Source organism: Caloenas nicobarica, chromosome 6 (assembly GCF_036013445.1).
Source record: "Caloenas nicobarica isolate bCalNic1 chromosome 6, bCalNic1.hap1, whole genome shotgun sequence".
Taxonomy (NCBI): Eukaryota; Metazoa; Chordata; class Aves; order Columbiformes; family Columbidae; genus Caloenas; species Caloenas nicobarica.
Genome location: NC_088250.1, coordinates 16,325,903 through 16,343,869, shown reverse-complemented (window position 1 = coordinate 16,343,869; position 17,967 = coordinate 16,325,903). Strand labels below are relative to the sequence as shown.

At 40.1% G+C, this 17,967-nt stretch overlaps 2 protein-coding genes across 8 annotated transcripts in view; both read left to right on the top strand.

Annotated features, from left to right (window-relative positions):
* The window catches only part of ITPRID2 (ITPR interacting domain containing 2), a 57,839-nt gene extending 54,618 nt beyond the window's left edge, over nt 1–3,221 (top strand). For 4 of the 5 annotated variants that reach the window (XM_065638049.1, XM_065638046.1, XM_065638048.1 and 1 more), the window contains exons 18-19: nt 1,477–1,592; nt 2,002–3,221. In XM_065638049.1, the coding sequence (XP_065494121.1) occupies nt 1,477–1,587 (111 nt within the window). In that variant the 3' untranslated portion in view covers nt 1,588–1,592; nt 2,002–3,221. Of the gene's footprint in view, nt 1–1,476; nt 1,602–2,001 lie in introns of all 5 variants that reach the window. The other variant, XM_065638047.1, reaches the window with a different exon arrangement.
* Nucleotides 3,222–9,232: 6,011 nt separating this feature from the next.
* Nucleotides 9,233–17,967, top strand: part of PPP1R1C (protein phosphatase 1 regulatory inhibitor subunit 1C) — a 52,794-nt gene continuing 44,059 nt past the window's right edge. The window contains exons 1-3 of one of the 3 annotated variants that reach the window (XM_065637880.1): nt 9,233–9,300; nt 11,380–11,713; nt 13,980–14,040. In XM_065637880.1, the coding sequence (XP_065493952.1) occupies nt 11,468–11,713; nt 13,980–14,040 (307 nt within the window). In that variant the 5' untranslated portion in view covers nt 9,233–9,300; nt 11,380–11,467. Of the gene's footprint in view, nt 9,301–11,279; nt 11,714–13,979; nt 14,041–17,967 lie in introns of those variants that run through there. The other 2 variants (XM_065637882.1, XM_065637881.1) reach the window with 2 other exon arrangements.

The following is a 17,967-nucleotide window of genomic DNA, read 5'->3' as shown; positions in this document are numbered from 1 at the left end:
TTTAGGGATTGAATTGCTTGCCAGTGAGAACAAGGGATAAATAACCTGTCGCTAATGCTGTTGCCGCCCTTCTGACGTTGTTGCTTAATCCTTTTGACGCACCAGGAAAAGGGGAGACTTACAAGAATTGCAAGATGATCGTGGAGATGATGAGAGGGCTATGCCATCGGGAAGGCTGGGTTTGAGTAAATATTATTCCCATGGTATTGGTGGGGCATCACAACGTGAAGGCAACACCAGGATTAGAAATTTGGGCTGTTTCTCTGGCATTGAGTCTCATGTTCATTACCACTACTCAGGCACTTGAAAGCTACTTTAAAGTGACACTGTGAACAGTGTTTTCTTCAGGCCAAGATCAGTTATTCATGCCAGGAAATTATTTGCCCTTTTCATAAGAACAAGAAAACTGGGCTAAACTGGGTCGATGGGTGCTCCAGTGAGTGACCCCGGTGGCTGGGCTCCGGCTCTGACCCCGCTGCGCTCTCTCACCATCATCATCCTCCCCATCCTTGGAACCGCATCTGACTTACCAGTGCTTCCCCAAGTGAAGACAATCCAAAAAATGAGTTGGTGGCAAGATTTCTCATACTTGTGAGAGCAGCCCGTATTATTTTTCTTTGTCACGCCCTGCTCCTTTCCAGCATAATACGCTGTTGTAGAACTGGGGTTGCTTCCTTTTCCTTTTCTGTAGCCATCAGTGCTCTGTTCTTCCCCCGTTCTAGCCTCAGCCACACTCAGGTGCCTGCTTGTAGTAACTCCTGGGTTTGTTTTATGTAAAATTTAATGAGTAAATGCTTTGTCACAGTCCCATGAAAAATAGTCTTTGCTGGCATAGATCATACCCCAGGGGCCAACTGATGGGCTGAGCAACAGTTCAAGTTCTCTGTTTGTCTTTGCTGCTGAAAGTATGTAATTAGGATTCACCTCCTTTTGATTTGTATGAAAACAGCAGCTCATGTTCCTAGGCTTGGATCTTTCCTACTACGTAATCCATTTGTGAGGCAGATCGGTCCTGCCTTTGTTTTCAAGAGATAACAACTACTGTCAAAAAGTGGTGCATTTGGGTGCTTTTGCTGTGTGTATCCTGAAATGCCATTTTCAGAAATTTAGCATAGTTAAAATGTATTTTTTCTTAACTTAAAACTAGTAATCCTAAGTGTAAAACACAGATATGTTTACCATCTGGGAAAACAAACAAACAAACAAAACCAACAACAAAACCAACCCAACCAACCAAAAACCCAAACCTACCTACTTTAGTTTGCATTTATATGATTTCTGAGAACTTTAAAATTATGGTTATTTTTCCAAGAGAAATCCTCTTATATTTTTCCATTTGCGTTTTTTTGGCAGTTGACTTTTTGCTATTGTACGTTTTCGTGTGTCAATAATGTCAAACATATCTGCAATATCATTTAGTTTTATCCATTGCTTATATAACTTGCTGACCTTAAAACTTTGGCTTATCCCTTTCAGATCAAGGAATCTATTGTTGGTGAAATAAGACGAGAAATAGTAAGTGGATTGTTAGCAGCTGTATCACCCCAAAGCAGATCTGCAACTGCAAAACAAGATACACAGCCATGAAACAGGTACTGCAGGTAATCTTTGGCAAACTGCCACAACCAGGTTTTATTTTTTTTGTCACATGAAATATCATTGTTAACTTAAACCTTGTTTTGTTTGCATTTTTCCCTTGAAACATAAGTAATCAAAATAGAAGTTCATTAAATACAGAGAATACTGATAATCCTGGATAGCTTTGCAAGATCAGCTGGTCTATAGTTTGGCCCATTCTCTTGTCAGCTTTCACGCAGTGGTCCTTGATGTTTGATTTTGGTGTGCTCTGTGATGGCTTCGCATGTGAATATAGCATGTGAGAGGATTTCTGTAGTTTGCCTGCCTTAGCTACGAATGTTATCAAGATACATACTTAAGCATAACAAGCAGACTTCTGAAAATCTAATTTAGATACTCGTCTCGCTTTTTGTTTTCTGTAAGGTTGGATGTAGTCCGAAACGCTGTGGGATTCTGCTTTGAGCCGTGTACACTGGCGAAAGAGTCAAGTTATTTTTGCTTCAGGAGATGTTAAAGCTGCTGAGATAGGCTACTGCATTCAATGCTTGGTTCTACGATGTGTGCCTTTCCTTGAGTTCGTCTATAAAGACTTAGACACTTTAACTAGTTCATTACTTTAGTTAAAGCATCAACAAAACTGTGGCTCTCTGAAAGGTTTTGTATTTATTTGTATGTCCCTGTTGTAAATTTTTATGTAGCTAATTTCTTTCTTTAATGATGCATCATGAAACTTGAAGATTTCCAGACGTAAGCAATTTATAAATAACACACACGCATTCAGCCTAGCTTTTTTACAAAAAATAAAAAAAAAAAATTAAAAAATAAAAAATAATAAAAAACCCCCCAAAACACTGACCTCTGTGAGGTATTTATTGTGCAATAACTGATTCACTTTAAGAGCTTGAAACAACCAGTAATGGTTTCCACTGCTGTTACTTAGTGCCACTTCAAAAGAAGGAAAAAATCCTGATGTAAAAATTGCTGTTAATTCTTGGGGCGGTTACTATTAGCAGAGTGGTAGAATGACATGAGGTTACTTAAACTACTTAAAGTTCTGACACTGAAAGCCTTATCTTTGTGTAGAAGACAACTTTTAATTAATTTTATTTGCTTCCTTACTGTTTGCCCATCCCTTTATAGTAAAGTGCCTTATTTTAAGCACTATTTGTGTTGACTGCTTTCAGTCATACCGAGAGAAGTTCTCCTCTGCTTCATATTAACCAAAATGCAATAAAAGTACTGATCTTCTGAAAGCAATTAGGATGTACAACTTGGAATGGATGAACGACCTTGCTTGTATTATGGAGAAAATGGAAAAAATCTCTTTTCCTTCCCCATCCATCACTGAGTATATTTTCAGTTAGCCTGGTGAACATGTATTTGTTCCAATGGAGCAAATTGGAAGTCATTGGAGGTTTTATGTGGTCAAATAGACATTTAGTGGATATGTAATATCCCATTTTGCTGTGCTTGGAATCTCTTTATTCGTTTGCCATTTCCGTCTACTAAAACTCTTTACACTATGTCAAGGTCTTTAATCAAAAATTGTTTCAAATATAACAATATTATATGGAAAAGTTTATAAGATTTTAAATTGTGTTAGGAAGACACACAAGGGCTGATTTCTTAAACAAAAGTGTATATTAAACCAATAAAATATTTATTTTGCCTATAATCTGTGTCAGTGTTTTTCATTGTCCATGGTTTACTCTTAAGCAAAATAAGTAATATAGGTTTGATCAAATAGTGCACAGAATGGAGAACAGCAGGAAAGCTCAGGACTTGAGTTTCAAGAAGCTTTCAGATGTTCAGGAGACACTATATGCTTAGGAAATGTGAGATTTGAGAACAATGTTGGCACTTAAAACCAAACTCTTAAAGTTTTTTGCTACTGTTGTGGTTCTAGGAATTTGGTTGGTCTTGACCTCTCCTCAGAGGTGGTCCCTGTGAGTGGAGCCAGAGCTTTGTTGAAAACCTTATCCTACATGTTTAAAAGTCGAAATATAAGCTCTGACAGCACTTAGGCATGGCAATCCATTCAAGGTGGTGAGCTGCAGTAGGTTTCTGCTTTCCTTTGGAGCTTGCATGAGCAGGCAGTTCCATTCTAGAGTGCCACCGGAGAGTAACCAGCCAGACCTGAGTGCCTGCAACCTTCCTTCGCAGATGTCCAAACCCAAAACGCACTCAAATAATTGCAGCAGCAGATGCTCCCCATGTCCCCCAGCCAGATTAATTAACACGCTTGACCATTAATGTAGGTCCTGTGCCTGTGTGCTACTCAAAGTGGCATTCCAAGAAAGCTGGCAACTGTGGCTGTGAGGGAGTGATGGAGAAAAGCAGCTCAGGAGCTGGCGGCCGCTGCACGGCAGCATCCCCCATGCAGCTGGGTAACGACCCAGTGTGCCTGGCGTGCTTCTCAGCGACAGAGTCTAACGTTTAATATGTCCTGAGAAATGGAAAACAGTGCAGATTTTTCTTTCAGCTGATGGGAGGCAGATTTGTGAAGTTCTTGGCATAATTTAAAATAAAGGCATTTCAAAATGACATTTCTAAAACTCTACTGAAACTAATGAATACACGAACACCTGTTTTTCCATAATCCTGATAACAGATTTTTGCTATTCTTAAAGACAGTTCTAGCTAATATTTTCTGACTGACATTTATGTAGTTATAGGAATGTCTATAAACTCCTGTTAGAAAAAAAAATGTAGTGCACTGCTGTCATGTAAGTTAAGCTGTACCGGTGTCAACCTCTATTGACATTTCTGCTTGTGCCTTAGGAACAGCCGTCATTATTGGACACATGCCTAACCTGGGTGCCTTGCCCTTTAGCAATGTCAATTCAGCTGTAATGATTTTCTGAGCATGGATGGTTTTTCTTTTATTTAATGACTGAAACTGCTACTTTCCTTACAAATTAGTGTTGTCTTTTTTTTTTTTGCCAGCCTGAAATTCGATGTGAATTCTATGCAGATTGAAGCAGCTTTATTGGTGGCTTGATAAATAATGGTCTATCAAATTTGCTGTGACTAAAGCCAACAGTAATGCCAGAGATATTTTGGATGCTTTTCCAAACTTCACTGTGATAGTGGTCTTTGTGGCTGCCAGTTGGCTGCAGGAATATAAAGCCAAGGGCTGTATTTTGGAAACGCTAAGAGCTAGCTGTTCTCGGCAAGTGCAGGACAGCTACATCGCTGTTGGTAACAAAATAGACTTGTCTTTAGCCTGCTGCCTGTGGCACAGCTCAGAGCAGGCAGAGGTTTGGGGCCTGGTACTTGGAGATTTTTGGGGTTTTTTTAAGGTGAGAGCATGTTTCTAGCCCACATTGTTGCAGTGAAAAGCTACAAAAATGACCTATGCTGAAATGATGTGGGGACATCTCAGCACTGGGCGGCTGGAGGCAATAGCTGGAAAGGTGGGAGCAGCCCCCACGCCCCCTGGGTCAGCGCTGCGATGTCCGGGAGGTGCTGCTGCTGCTCGCCGTGGGTGCGAGACCCGAAAAGGAAAGGACTGAGGATGGCCACGAACCCAGCTATGTGGCTGGGGGTGAGTACGCAGGAGGAGAGGGTCCTGCTGCTGGTAGTTCTGCAATGCTGTTTGCAGAGAGGACTCGGAGTGGCCCTGCTGAAAGAACTGATGGGCTCTTGAAGTTCTCTCAGGCACTTTTGCTGAACACAGCCCTCACAGGAGGGAGGCTGCCCTGCATCTCCTCCTGTCTCTCAAAGTGTGTGGTGTGCAAGCCCTCAGCAGCTTGCTCTTGGAAGGCAAGTGATGCCCAAGAGGCTCCAAGCCATGCATTTCCTAAGGACCGGTTTGCTCTGATTGCTGTCTCTATTAAGGTGAGAATTTAAAGCCTTGCCGATGCAGTCCAACCACTGATGCTCACCAGTATCACTCTACTGAGTCTAGGGGGGCAGCATTTGTCCTGCCTTTGGATTTTGTGTACTGCTGAGCAAATGGCTTACGCCTGAAATACAGCATAGGTTAGAACATTTTAATGCAGTTATACCACAGATTAGTCTGTTTTAATGAAATTTGCCACAGGAAGATACTGATTAGGGAGAGAGAAGAGGAGGCCAATTTGGAAGCCGGAGTAATTCAAGCCATAACTAACAGCGTAAAACAAAATTGTACCTAAACTGCTGGAAAATTTCTCTTTTGGAAGAGTTTTTTCGATAGGGAACAGACCCAAAACTCTGAAACTTGCTTGATGTTCTAAAATAGATGGTTTCAGTCCAATACAATGCTTTCTTCTGAATTAACAGGACGATTTCAAAATAATACATTATTTGATTTTCAGGAAAAATACGAAACTTACATTACCTTGGCATATGGCAAATCTACTTTGATATTTCACAAGTAATTTTTAGATGTGGTGCTAATCCTTAATATTCATACCCTAGAATAAAAATGCACAATAGTGTTATGATAACTAATGAAACAATAAAAGATATTAAAAAAAAACCAACCAGAAACATTATCACTTGATTATTCTAAATAACTTGTATATCATGCAATTCTGCCTAGATGCTTTCTCAGTGATGGTGAATATTATATGCAGAAACATATTTCTCTTTTTTTGACAGGGTAAAAGGGGAAAGCCTGGACAATGCTAAAGTAATTAAATGGTAGCAATGAGAAGGCAGCACAATGAGAACCAAGAACTGTCTCAGTGAGTGAGTAGCTGTTCTGCTTATTGTGAAATCTTTTGTACGGATACCTGCTTTCACAGGTATCTCTAAGTTTGTGAGTACTTCGTATAATAATGTAGAGTTTATCTTCTGAAGTAATCTCATTTTCCATTGGTTGCATACTGCAAGTCATTAGGGAGTCTTAGAGTCAATTTATTAAGAAAACATCCACATAAATATTTCTGTTTAGTTTTCTGTGTTCGACTTCAGTTTTAGATTTTTGTTGAAAAGGATCATAAAGACATGGGACTTGATTTTGAAGGGCAGTGTCCTATACTTAAGGTTAAACAATGCAAGTTTTATATGTGTACTTAATAAATTAAATATTATTGTGATTGGGGGTGCAGGAAAATTTACCTCTAGGCTTATTTTTGCACTGGCATAAGTGATGGAAAGAAAAGCCTAGTAAAGGGATTGCTTATTCTTAAGTATAAGGAGTGTAGCAGCGCAGGCTCATGAAACACTTGGAGTTTTGTTGCAGTCAGTAACATGGGAACAGCCGCAGCAGATGAAACCAAAGGTCCAGCCCCTTCGGTATCTTCACCCCGTCAGTGGCCAACAGCAAACAATGCCCTTTGGAAGAGCATTCCCTGGGGGGAGTGTGGGGAGCATCTCTGCCTTCCCACTCTCAGCAGGTGGTGGCCCTGGGATGTCCTGGCCAGTGGTGGTATCCCTGATGGATTTCTTTTCCATGAATGTATCTAGTTTTCAGCCTGGTAGCTTATGTTTGTACACTGAATTTTCTGACTCAGACTCTGAAACTCTGGCCGTTCGTTTCTTGTCCAACTTCTCCATGTTCTATATTTTAATTTTGGGGGTTTTTTAAAAAAATACAGTAGAAACTCAATTTTATATTTTGTTTAATTCAATGATATAGTCAGTCTATTTTTGCATTAAAGATTTAATATGGAAATAAGATAATATAATTTCATTCTAAAGTCTGCGTAAACTGCCAACAGTAGTTCTGTTTATTGAAAGATATACTAGATTTACCCTGTTGTTGGTAAGGGAGCAAATTCTGGCATGACTGCCTGCTGAAATACCTCCCTAAAACCAGTACCAGAATTTTGGTTTCTGCACTATTGAACTACAGTCCATATTATACATGGATCTTTTGACTGTCTGATCAGGTTACCTCCCGTTAATCCAGCTCATTTCCTATGTTTTGGATACGTGTGTTCTATGGACAGTAGTGGATGGCACCTACGTGTAAATGTCTGTACATTCCTTGACAGTCTGGAGAGCTGTGAGTCCCAGAGAAAGACTTGAATAGATAGTATCAGTTCTTATGTCCTCAGATAAAGCTGACTTTAAACTGATCATGATTAAAATTATACCTCTAAGGAATGATGGTATAAATAGAAATAGCTGTATTTTTAACTTCTCTAGGCTTTGTGAATCCATGTATGTAGTTAGTACATAGTCATGGACAAGCCTGGTGTTCGATGGATGGATACTGGTGGTGGATGTTTGGGTTAGGCTGTTACTAGGCCAACAGCTCTTGCTGAATGTCCCACTGACTCTGTTGCTGCTCAGCAAGACTTTCTCTTCCTCTTCTTGACCTGCCTGCAGCAGCACTTGCTGCTCATGAGACAGATGTGATCTGCTCTACACCCTCCCACCCTTGCAGATTTTAAATTCTTCACATTTTCTGCATATAAATAGCAAACTGTGTCTCCAGCAGTTGAGTGGGAGCCACCCTGCTTGCAACCCCTGTATTTAGCTATTTTGGAAGGAAACTTTCAGTGTCATTTTTAATAGATCTTTGTTTATTCTTGGAAGGTTTGCATGTCATTTTAGGACCTATGAGCAAGGCCCGGTGTAGAGCCCCAAGAGAAAAACCTGTTCTTGAACAGGTATGGTGTGCACAACAAAGACCATGTCCAGTGTTCATGCACTCTGCCTCCCTTCTGGGGCTGCCCAGCAGTGACCTGAGGAGATGCTGGTGTGAGGAGACGTCTCAGGAACGCGTAGATCAACACATCTGCCCAAAGGTTCTCACACATCATTGGCTACAACGGAGATTAAAGTTATGTCCTAAGGGACATGGACATGGAATGGAATGTCACTGACAAGCAGAGCCTTTGCTCTGTGAAGGCAGCCTGGTGGATCAGAGAACTGTGACTGAATGCTTCCCTGCATCTGCACTGGTGAAATTAGGAGCCAAAGCCTTAAGCAGGCTGGCTTCACAAGCAGCTCCAGCTCTCTTCTCCTCAGCTGGCTGACGCTGCAGGAGTCCCTGACCATGGCAGAGACACCGAGGCAGATCACAACCACAGCAGAAACTGTGTAAGGAAAGCACAGGACAGAGACCCTTGAATTCCCTTCCCAGCAGCCTCTGTATCTGGCTAGGAAAAAAAATATAAACCTACCCTAACACAGCAAGAAAAATATCTCAAGCAGGAACTGTGCTGTGAGTGCTGATAGCTCATCACTACAGTAGAATACATTAAAAGGCAGCACTTCATACCAGAACCTAGTGAATGACATAGGAAGGAATGATCTTAGACAGTTATTTTTTCTTACATGATAGTTTTAGCTGAATCATGAAGGCATTTGAAACATTGTTGGGACTGCACTAAAAACAGAAGATGAGCTAAAAGAATTTGGCAGTACTTAAATGCATTTCAGCTCTTCCCCAGACTATGATGCAGTCTATAGAAAATGCAGGCACACTTTGCCCGGAGACATCTAGTGCTGCAAATTAGGTGTAAGAGTGAGCTGATGTAGTAATCCTGAAATGCTATACCCGAGTGCTCTCTGAAATATGCCTCTTATACTATTTAAAAAATACTTGTATTGTTATAGTGCATGTGAAGATTGCTGGGCGCCAGCTCCAAATAGACACAGGGAGTTGAGCTGCAGAAGCAAATACCTCCACATCACATGGTTGGTGGGCCTCATAGCAGCCCCATTAAGGATTTGTCCTTGTGTCTTGTCCTGTCCCTTTTGTCTGTCTCCCTTCTGAACCTGCCAAGAAGTGCTTTCGTTGGTTTGTTTCTTCAAAAGACTGTTGAACGTTTTTCTCAGGTACCTTTTCTAGCGACAACTTTGAGACATGATTCCTTTAGACAGGATGTCCAGTGGTCTAGAGCTGAAACACACCACTACAATCCTTTGGGCATTTAATATTTTAATATTTTTTTCACTGTCTGAATGTGTTTTTTCAATGGACTTTATCATTAACATAAGAAATTTTAAGCCTTTATAGCGAGAATTATAGCTCCTGTAATACAGTAACATACACTGTAATTGTAGCATAATTTAATACATGAAGTTTTGTAGACAGCTATAATAGATATTTTGTGGCAGTTTTTTTTCCATAGAGAAATGCTGTATTTAAATATACTATTTATTACTATATATAATAGCAAAGCAGCTGGGAAACATTTTTCTCATGTTATCTGGGACTGCAAAAACAAAAATTATTTTAACTATGAAAATTTATCAGATAAAAGTCACGACTTCTTGTCCCTGTGTGTGTCCTCCCCCCGAGTGTATTCCTGTGTAGATTCTCTATGTCTGAAGCTGTCATTGAAGTTAATGGTGTATCTGTTAATGAAGGACTTGTGAAATTGGATAATTAGACTGTCCTGAAAATAACTCTCTAATTGTCCTTTGTGAAAGTGGCATGTGCCTCTGCTACTTTAGTGTCGTAGACTCTTAGTTGTACCAGCAGAAGTGCTGCAATTGTGCTCTGGCTCAAATTGTCTGCAGACATCTATAAAGCAAATTATAGTTCATCTTAGTAGGAATAGTGAAGGCTTAAAAATTATCACATGAAACACTGATAAGTGATGTCCAGCCTCAGCTCTGAATTCAGCTGCTGGCTGTTTCCTTACTGCAGTCTGCCAGAGGCAGGCTCAGCTTGTTACTCCTCTCCATGAATTTCCTGCGTTTGCTCTTTGTTCTGGCTGGGTGTGTTTCCTTTCACATGTTGAGAATGTTCACAGGCCCTCCAAAACCCTGACCAAAATGCAGGTAGCCTTATCCCAGGTGAAGCTGAGTCTGACAGGCTGGGCCGGTCTGGGTTTTCCTGCTGTACCTCATTTTCTCTTTCTTCCAAATTGGCCCGTGTGTGTAACAAGAGATCGGCCCAATGCTTATGGACTCAGAGCTGAGCTTTCAGCACAACCCTTTGAACTGGCTCTGGGGCATTTTCTGCCTGTGCCTGGGGATCCAGTTTTGGCCTCGAGCACACCTTTGTCACACGAAGGAGCTCTGCTGTGCAGCCTGGCAGTGCCCAGGTGCTCTAAGCAAAGGAGGTTACATCAGTGGTCGCTGTGTACTGTTTCAGACAGTTCTTTTGAATTAAGGTGAAATGAAAAGTGAAAATGAATTATATTCACCAAAGGGTACTATTGGTATGATTGGCCAAATTATTTTCCTGATCTTAGAAGAAGGCACGGATTTTGTACCCCGAAGTAGGATTTGGCCATCTAAAAGTGAAGTAACTAGTCATTTTTATTTTTTCTAAGGTTAATGGAGAGAAAATGTCGTCTCCAGTAAACACTGTATTCTGCTTAACTAGGGTAAACTGAAATGCCCTTTGATGTGTCTAATATGAGGGATCCAGATATCTGGTTTAAATGTGGATGTTCACAGTATCTGAAATCAAGTGAGATGGAGCCCACCAGAAGCGATAACAGTATGAATCTGCAAACCCACTTAGCACACCAGATAAGCTTCATGAAAGTGTAGGCATCTGTGTAGCATCATCATCAAAACTCTTCCTGGAAGAGGTTTAGAAAAGGATTTGATAGAGCAGTGGCAATTGTTTGATAGGTGAGAAGAGGAGAGCAGTTCTGGCACAGTGTAACAGAGATGGAATTATTGCATCCACCCCTCCTGCTACCTCCGCCCTCAAAATCTGAAAACTTCCTGATTTGTGTTCATCAATAATTAAGAGCCCATCAGCAATACTCAGAGGGAGCTTGCATTGCACTTCTGAGCAGCCAGTTAGTAATATACAGTGGAGAGATCCTCTTTTTCAAATCCCAGGGCTCCAGGCCATGCAATGCTAGTATTGCATTTTCAATTAGCTTCTGAGTGAATGCTTGGCATATGTAGAAGTGAACTGGTACACAATTAGCTTATTGTTCCTTTCAGCTTTGTGCTGAGAGGATCTGAAGGACTGCAGAAAAGAGGGGAGAGGGGGAAGAAAAGAAAATAGCCAAGCCAGTGGGCATCTCCGTGGATGTGGAATAAGGGAGTTGCTCGGCTCACGCAGATTCCCGTGCTAAGTCGGGAGTTGCAGCTGCTGCTGGGAGCACTCAGCCTGGCTGCGGGGACAGCACCCGGGAGAGGAGCAGACCGAGTCCCACGTTCCAGGCTCTTCGCTCTGACTCACCTCAGCATCACGATGGAGCCCAACAGCCCTAAAAAAATACAGTTTGCTGTGCCACTGTTTCAGAGTCAAATAGATCCCGAGGCAGCTGAGCAGGTAAGGAAGACAAATTTCCTTTGGCATTTTGAGGGAATGGGGGACAAGATGTAGAGTGAGAACAGGTAATACTTGAGGCCTAAATGCTTTTCTAATTTATATTAGTGTAGCTGTAGATTAAATGCTCTGGAGGTTATAGCGATGTCTGGATACACCCAAAGCGGCAGCATGATATGTCCTCTAGCCAGAATAAGGCTTCTTTACCTTGCATAGGTTTCTTCAGTATGTATTTGTCATGACTTTTCTATAACTGGACTTGTACCCTAATACATACACTTCACATGAATACACTTTCTCAACAAATCAACTGAAGTATTTTATTTGTATATAAAGCAAAACATGAAGCTGATAATAGGTACCTAATGGAAACAGTGTGCAGAACAGAGCTTATTTACCCATCATTTTAACATGAGAAAATATGAGTTATGTTTTGCACAATAGTTATCCCTCCAGTTACCTGCTGTATTTCTCATGATTTTTATATAGGTTTATGTCATTGTTACAGTAGCTTACGTGTTTGAAAAATATATACATGTAGAAATATGCCCGACTTATGTCGGTGTTGGAATTATGTGTGTGCTATTTTAGGTTTTGATTCACTCCCAAAACACATACATGTAATATATATAGTAATAAAGATGTCTAAGGAGGAAAATATGTCTATTACTGCGTACAGATATGCATAGATACACATAAAGAAGGACACAGGGAATCTTACGAGAAAAGATGGTTAAATCATAATTAGGTGACCCAGTATATTTCTGTCAGTGCAAGTCCTTCTTGACATTTGCTTCTATTTTGGTAAGTCTAGTTTTAGATGATACCAGGGGAATATTATAACCTTGACAGTTCCGTGCTCTTAGCTACCAAACTATTTGCACCTTTAGGACAGGTATCTAGTTTCCTGAATATTCTGATGTTGTGTCTCTTAAAAGCAGCCACCTTTGCTAGAAAATGATGAGTTGTGCATGACCACTGAACGAAGAAATACTAGAAGGGTGCAGGAGACAATTGCTGTGGGTCTTCATTTTGTCCATAGGTGCTTCTGAGCTGCAAGATGTCTGTATCTTATGGAACAGCCCTGCAATGAATTCAAGCAGGATGTGTTCTGATATTTTTCTGAAATCTGTGAGAACCATAGGATTAGGATTTCCTGAAATTCCCACGGCTTCTGAAGTGCTGTGGCCCAAACTTTGCCCAGGATTTATGGGCAGTCTTTTTTTTTTATGTTGTGAGTCTAATTCCAAGTGCTATACAGTTTCACTGTGGGTGTGTAATGAAATCAAAGTAATAAATTCTGCTGTCAGCTACAGTTACACTAATCTGGAATAAACCCATTAACCCTGATTATGTAATTTTCCATTTACACCTCTCAAAGCAAAATTTGAATCCAGCTAAATACAGATGTTGGGTCAGCAACTAAGAAAGAACAAATGCACTGACACGGAGGTTTTGTGTCAGAATGGTTTCTAGCTTAAATACTCCTGGTCTCTCTCTTAGATTCAATAGAATATCAATAGCCTGAAGGCTTTAGTGAAACAACACAAAGCTTTCAATGCAAATGTGGTAGTCCGATATCATATAGTTCAACCAGTGTAAATGGAACAAAACTACTTAACCAAATAAACTCTGAATAAGAAGAATTGCATAGAATTCAGGGTTATATATTGATAGGTAAAGATCTGTTGTAAAGTGCTCTTCGAAAAGGTTCTTTTGCAAGTCTTAAGTATTGTTTTTCTTTAGCTAAAGAACAATAGTAACAGCTCTGGCAACAGTTTAGAAGTATCATAAATTTATTGGGAGGCATGCATGCCGTATCAGCTCTCAAGTGCACTCACAAAATACGAGTATTAATGATTACTTGTGAGAGCTATGACAATACTAGGTATTTGCACATATAAGCTCACAAACTACTGCAATAATTTTCCTGAAGCAAAGCTAAATGCCAATACTTTGAGATATGACTAATACATGTCAGCAATACACATCCAGAAACTTATTCAAGATGACTGCAAATCCTAAAGGTATTTTGGAAAGCTCTTCTCCATGCCTTTGCTTTCCATGTACAAGCAGCAGCATGACCCTGATCACTGTCAGCCAGGAGAGCAACCAGTAACACAGTGATGTGCTGCTGTTCTTTGAATATTTTATCTTTTAACATTGCCTGGTCTATACTCAGGAGTGCACCAGATGGATTTTTTGCTTTCTTTGGATGTGGGACAGCTGATGGACCCTAATGACTGTCCTTGGTTTATGCATGTTACAGATCAGGAAAAGAAGGCCTACACCAGCATCGCTCGTCATCATGAATGAACATGTGCCCTCAGGTAAGTGCCAAAATACCTTCTAAACCATTGAACTTGTATACACAGAACTTTCTGCAAATTGGTTTTATTAACTACATGATTTAAGAATTCCAGCATTAATTTCATTGTACTACATGTTGAATTATGGATCTTAGAACAGTTGGGAGTAAACCTCATGAATATGTGTTACTCGTGGCCTCCAGATAATGCCAGTAATTTCAGGGTTTTATCCTCCATGTAAATCTTTTGTTGTATGTACAAGGAGAATTAATATGACCATGATCCAGCACTCCTGTCCACAAACCTTTTCTTTCCCTGGGTGGATACTTTGGAGATCCATGAAGTCCTAGTCTTGGTTTTCCGATCTCTAAAGATACCAGGGTGGCTCCAGGGCTAATTCAAAAAAGCGAGTTGCTTCTGTAAAACAGGTTGTTTTCTAACGAAACATGTGATGTCTGTTTTCACTATTCCTTTTCAATTGTTCATACATTATCTTTGTGCAAGTCTCCTCTCAGCAGATTTTCTGTGGCCTGAGACAATTTGAAGTTGCAACATACTTTGTCACCTAAATGTGACTTCAGAAAGACTCTTATTGAAGCTGTTCAGGGAGTATTATAAGTAAACAAGCTCAGCAAAAACGGATTTCAAGAAAAATTCCTCAAGACATAATCCCTTTGAAAGACACTACCTAATTTATATAAAACTTTTCTTTTTTATAGTACTCTGCAACGTCTTTTCCTGCCTTATCTCTTCATCACCTGAATCTTTTTTTAAAAGCAGTTCAGGTTTTATCTCACTGATGTGTCTCAGGTCACTGCTGTATGCACTGGCACCTCAGCAAACCAAACCCATCCTAGCTCTATTAGGATCTTCACTTACTGCGCTGTGCTGATGGTTTACAATTCTGATTAAGATAACCAGTAACTGAAGTTCCTCAGAAATGCACAGAAGGAAGCATTTAGAGGGCCCTGTTCTAGGAGTTGAGATCATTGCAGCACAGCACACAGATTAGGGATGTTCTAGCATGACATATGGCTGGGGTTATATTCTTTTGACACTGAGAGTGACCCACGTGTTTGCTGCAGGTGTAACACCAATCCCAGTTTGGGGAGTAGCTTTCTGGCCTGAATTTTGGCAGTTCAGCTCTCAGTAGTGGTGCACAAAAGATCTGCCTTACTTAGACTGACTTTCCTTACCTTAGTGGGATCTACAGTGTCTGTGTTGCTAGGACTTAATTTAAAGCAAATTCACCTTGGCTGTTAATCTCTTTTGCAATTCACTTTGTACACTTTGTACTGTCATATTTCCTTTTATAAACAGATACTTGGTACAGTACCAAATCAAAGCCAAACAGAGAATAAGAACTCTTTTTAATTTACAGGAAATTTTACTGTAAACAAAGTGGTGCATGTCTGTTATCTCCTTTCCTGCAATGTTCATAATAAATCTTTAAATAAATCATTTTTATTATGAGTCAGGATTGCTGCAAATATCAGTCATCTTCCATATAAGCCCAAGAGCTAGTACATTCACCTTCTTCACTTATTTATATATTTTCATTTAGATATTAGCCCCCCTTACTAGATACTGGGAACTAATATCAATGAAGGTATAGTTTGTTTAAATTATAATAGTCTTGGTTTTTAATTTTACATGAAGTCAGATAAAAAAATAAACTTTAAAAGCACCTTCATTTTCCCACACCTCACCATGTGGTTTATCCATGAGCATGCGTATGCATATTTCCATATGGCGTTCTTGATATGGGCAAGTGTTTTGAATGGAGTGCACACATGTAGTTGTGTAAACCCGCTGAATACGAGGACTGCAATGCCCAACTGGAAAGGCAGACAATAGCTTTACAATGGAAGTATAAATAGTAAAAATATTTCTTATGGGTGTGATCCTGCAAGGTGCTGCACAGCTTCTGAAATTACCATATACCTTCAATTTTCAGAAGAGTCAGCTAGTCCTAGGGACTCTTGATACCTTGCTGATTATACCCAAAATGCTGGTCTGTTATTGGATTTTGAATAGAATTCAATGGCATGCAGAGTAAGGATTTGTCTCCAAAAATGTTAAATTCCTTACTACATGTTTGCAGTCAATAATATAATAATGGTAAGTTGACACTCCAGCAAATTGCTTTAAAAGTGTGATTCCCTAGGTCAACAGGGAAACTGAGCAGCAGAGAATTTAAGCGATACTGTCAAAGCCACCTATTAAATTAGATCTGGGCTAAACAAGAATCCCATCTCTTGAATTTTACCCACTGGAGTACTCCAATTTCCTCATTAGGAGAAAACAGCTAGTGAAGGATATGCTTCCAAGGGTTTGAAATACATGTCCTAAGGCAATTCTAAATGTTTAGATGCCACTGCAAAGTTTACTCAAATTATTTAAACTTCTTTTGCAAAGCAGAGACAGACATTTTCTGAGAATCAGACTTTTCTATAGCCTCTGTTGCAGCTGCTTTTGATTGAAGCAGGAAAAAAGCAGCATTCTTGTGGTATTCTGGTGTTCTGGATGCAGATCCATCTGGAAACCAGAAGGCAGTAAAATGTGTTTGGACATCTCAGAATTTTAAAATAAATTCAGTTTGAGTGGTGCCATACAAAGATCTAAAATAATTGTTTTCTTCTAAGTCTTTTCATCTGTCCCTGATGTCTACTACAGCTTTGACAGAGGTCTGTCTTCACCGATTTAGGTCAGGTCCATTGTGCTACAAAGTGAAGATGGAGTATCTACCAAAGCTAAGTAATTTTAAACTGATGACTGCTACTCAGAAACTACAAGAAGAGTCTGCTTGGCTTCACTGCTTCCAAGGAGACAGTAAGAGCTAGACCACACTAAATGGTTTAAAGACAAGTGGTAGACGTGACTGCAGGAGCTAATATCCAGCCTTTAGTATCAGTGACTGGTGCATTTTCTCCTGTTCCCTCTGATTGGCATCATATATAATTGCAATCAAAGTCAACAGAAGAGAGATTTGAATTGCAGCAACAACTATTGCAGTGGGTAATAATATGGGCTTGTGAAGCAACATAACAATGAACAAATCCTTAACTCTTCCTGTAAGTGCTCTGTAAAGTGCTCTGTGGTGAGTTGTGTCACATCTGAGCAGAGAAGCTAGTGCTAGAAAATTGAGACTTGAATGATGAAGTTGGTTAACTCTATCGTGCTTTGCTTGCTTTCATTAGTGTCATTCATGAAAATGCTCCATCAATGGAGTTATATTTTCTGAGCAGTTTTGCTTTTATTTGAAATTATAAGACTGTTTTACTTTTCAATAAGCTAAGGTAGTCTATTCCCTAACACTGTGAAAGCAAAACCAAATATTAATGGACAGAACTGCAAAAACGTGCAGCATCTCATCCTGTGCAGGATGCCCGTGTGGGTTACCGGGGTAACCCACTCATGTCCTGCTATAGCCACAGTTGCTCCATGTCTGTCCTTTATAAAGGGAACATCAGCATATGCTTAATTTTAAAGACACATTTAACTATTTTGCTGCACAAGGGCTCAATCAAAAAACTGCTAAAGCTCTCCTGCTTCTTCTTTCTCTTGCAATATCACTGGAGCCAATAGAAACTGAATATCACCATACCCTGAAAGCAACCTTTTCTGCACTGCTATAATATACTCACAAGCTCCTGTCTCCTTACCAAGCATAGCAGGATATATATGAAAATCAAGTCTTATAATCTGAAATAAAAGTCTGACCATGCTTTAAACTAGCAGAATATCACACTGCAATGGCTCCAAAAAAAGCTGGTGGCAATGTAGAGAAGTGATGACTGAGGGAGGAAAACACGTCAGACCACAGCTCAGGTTTAACACCATTAGGGTTTGCTTTGATCAGAAAACAATGCCAGTGTTCCTGTGCAGCCTGGCTGTGTCACAGAGCCAACACAACATCAAACAGTCTGGCTGGCAAAGGCCGTTCAA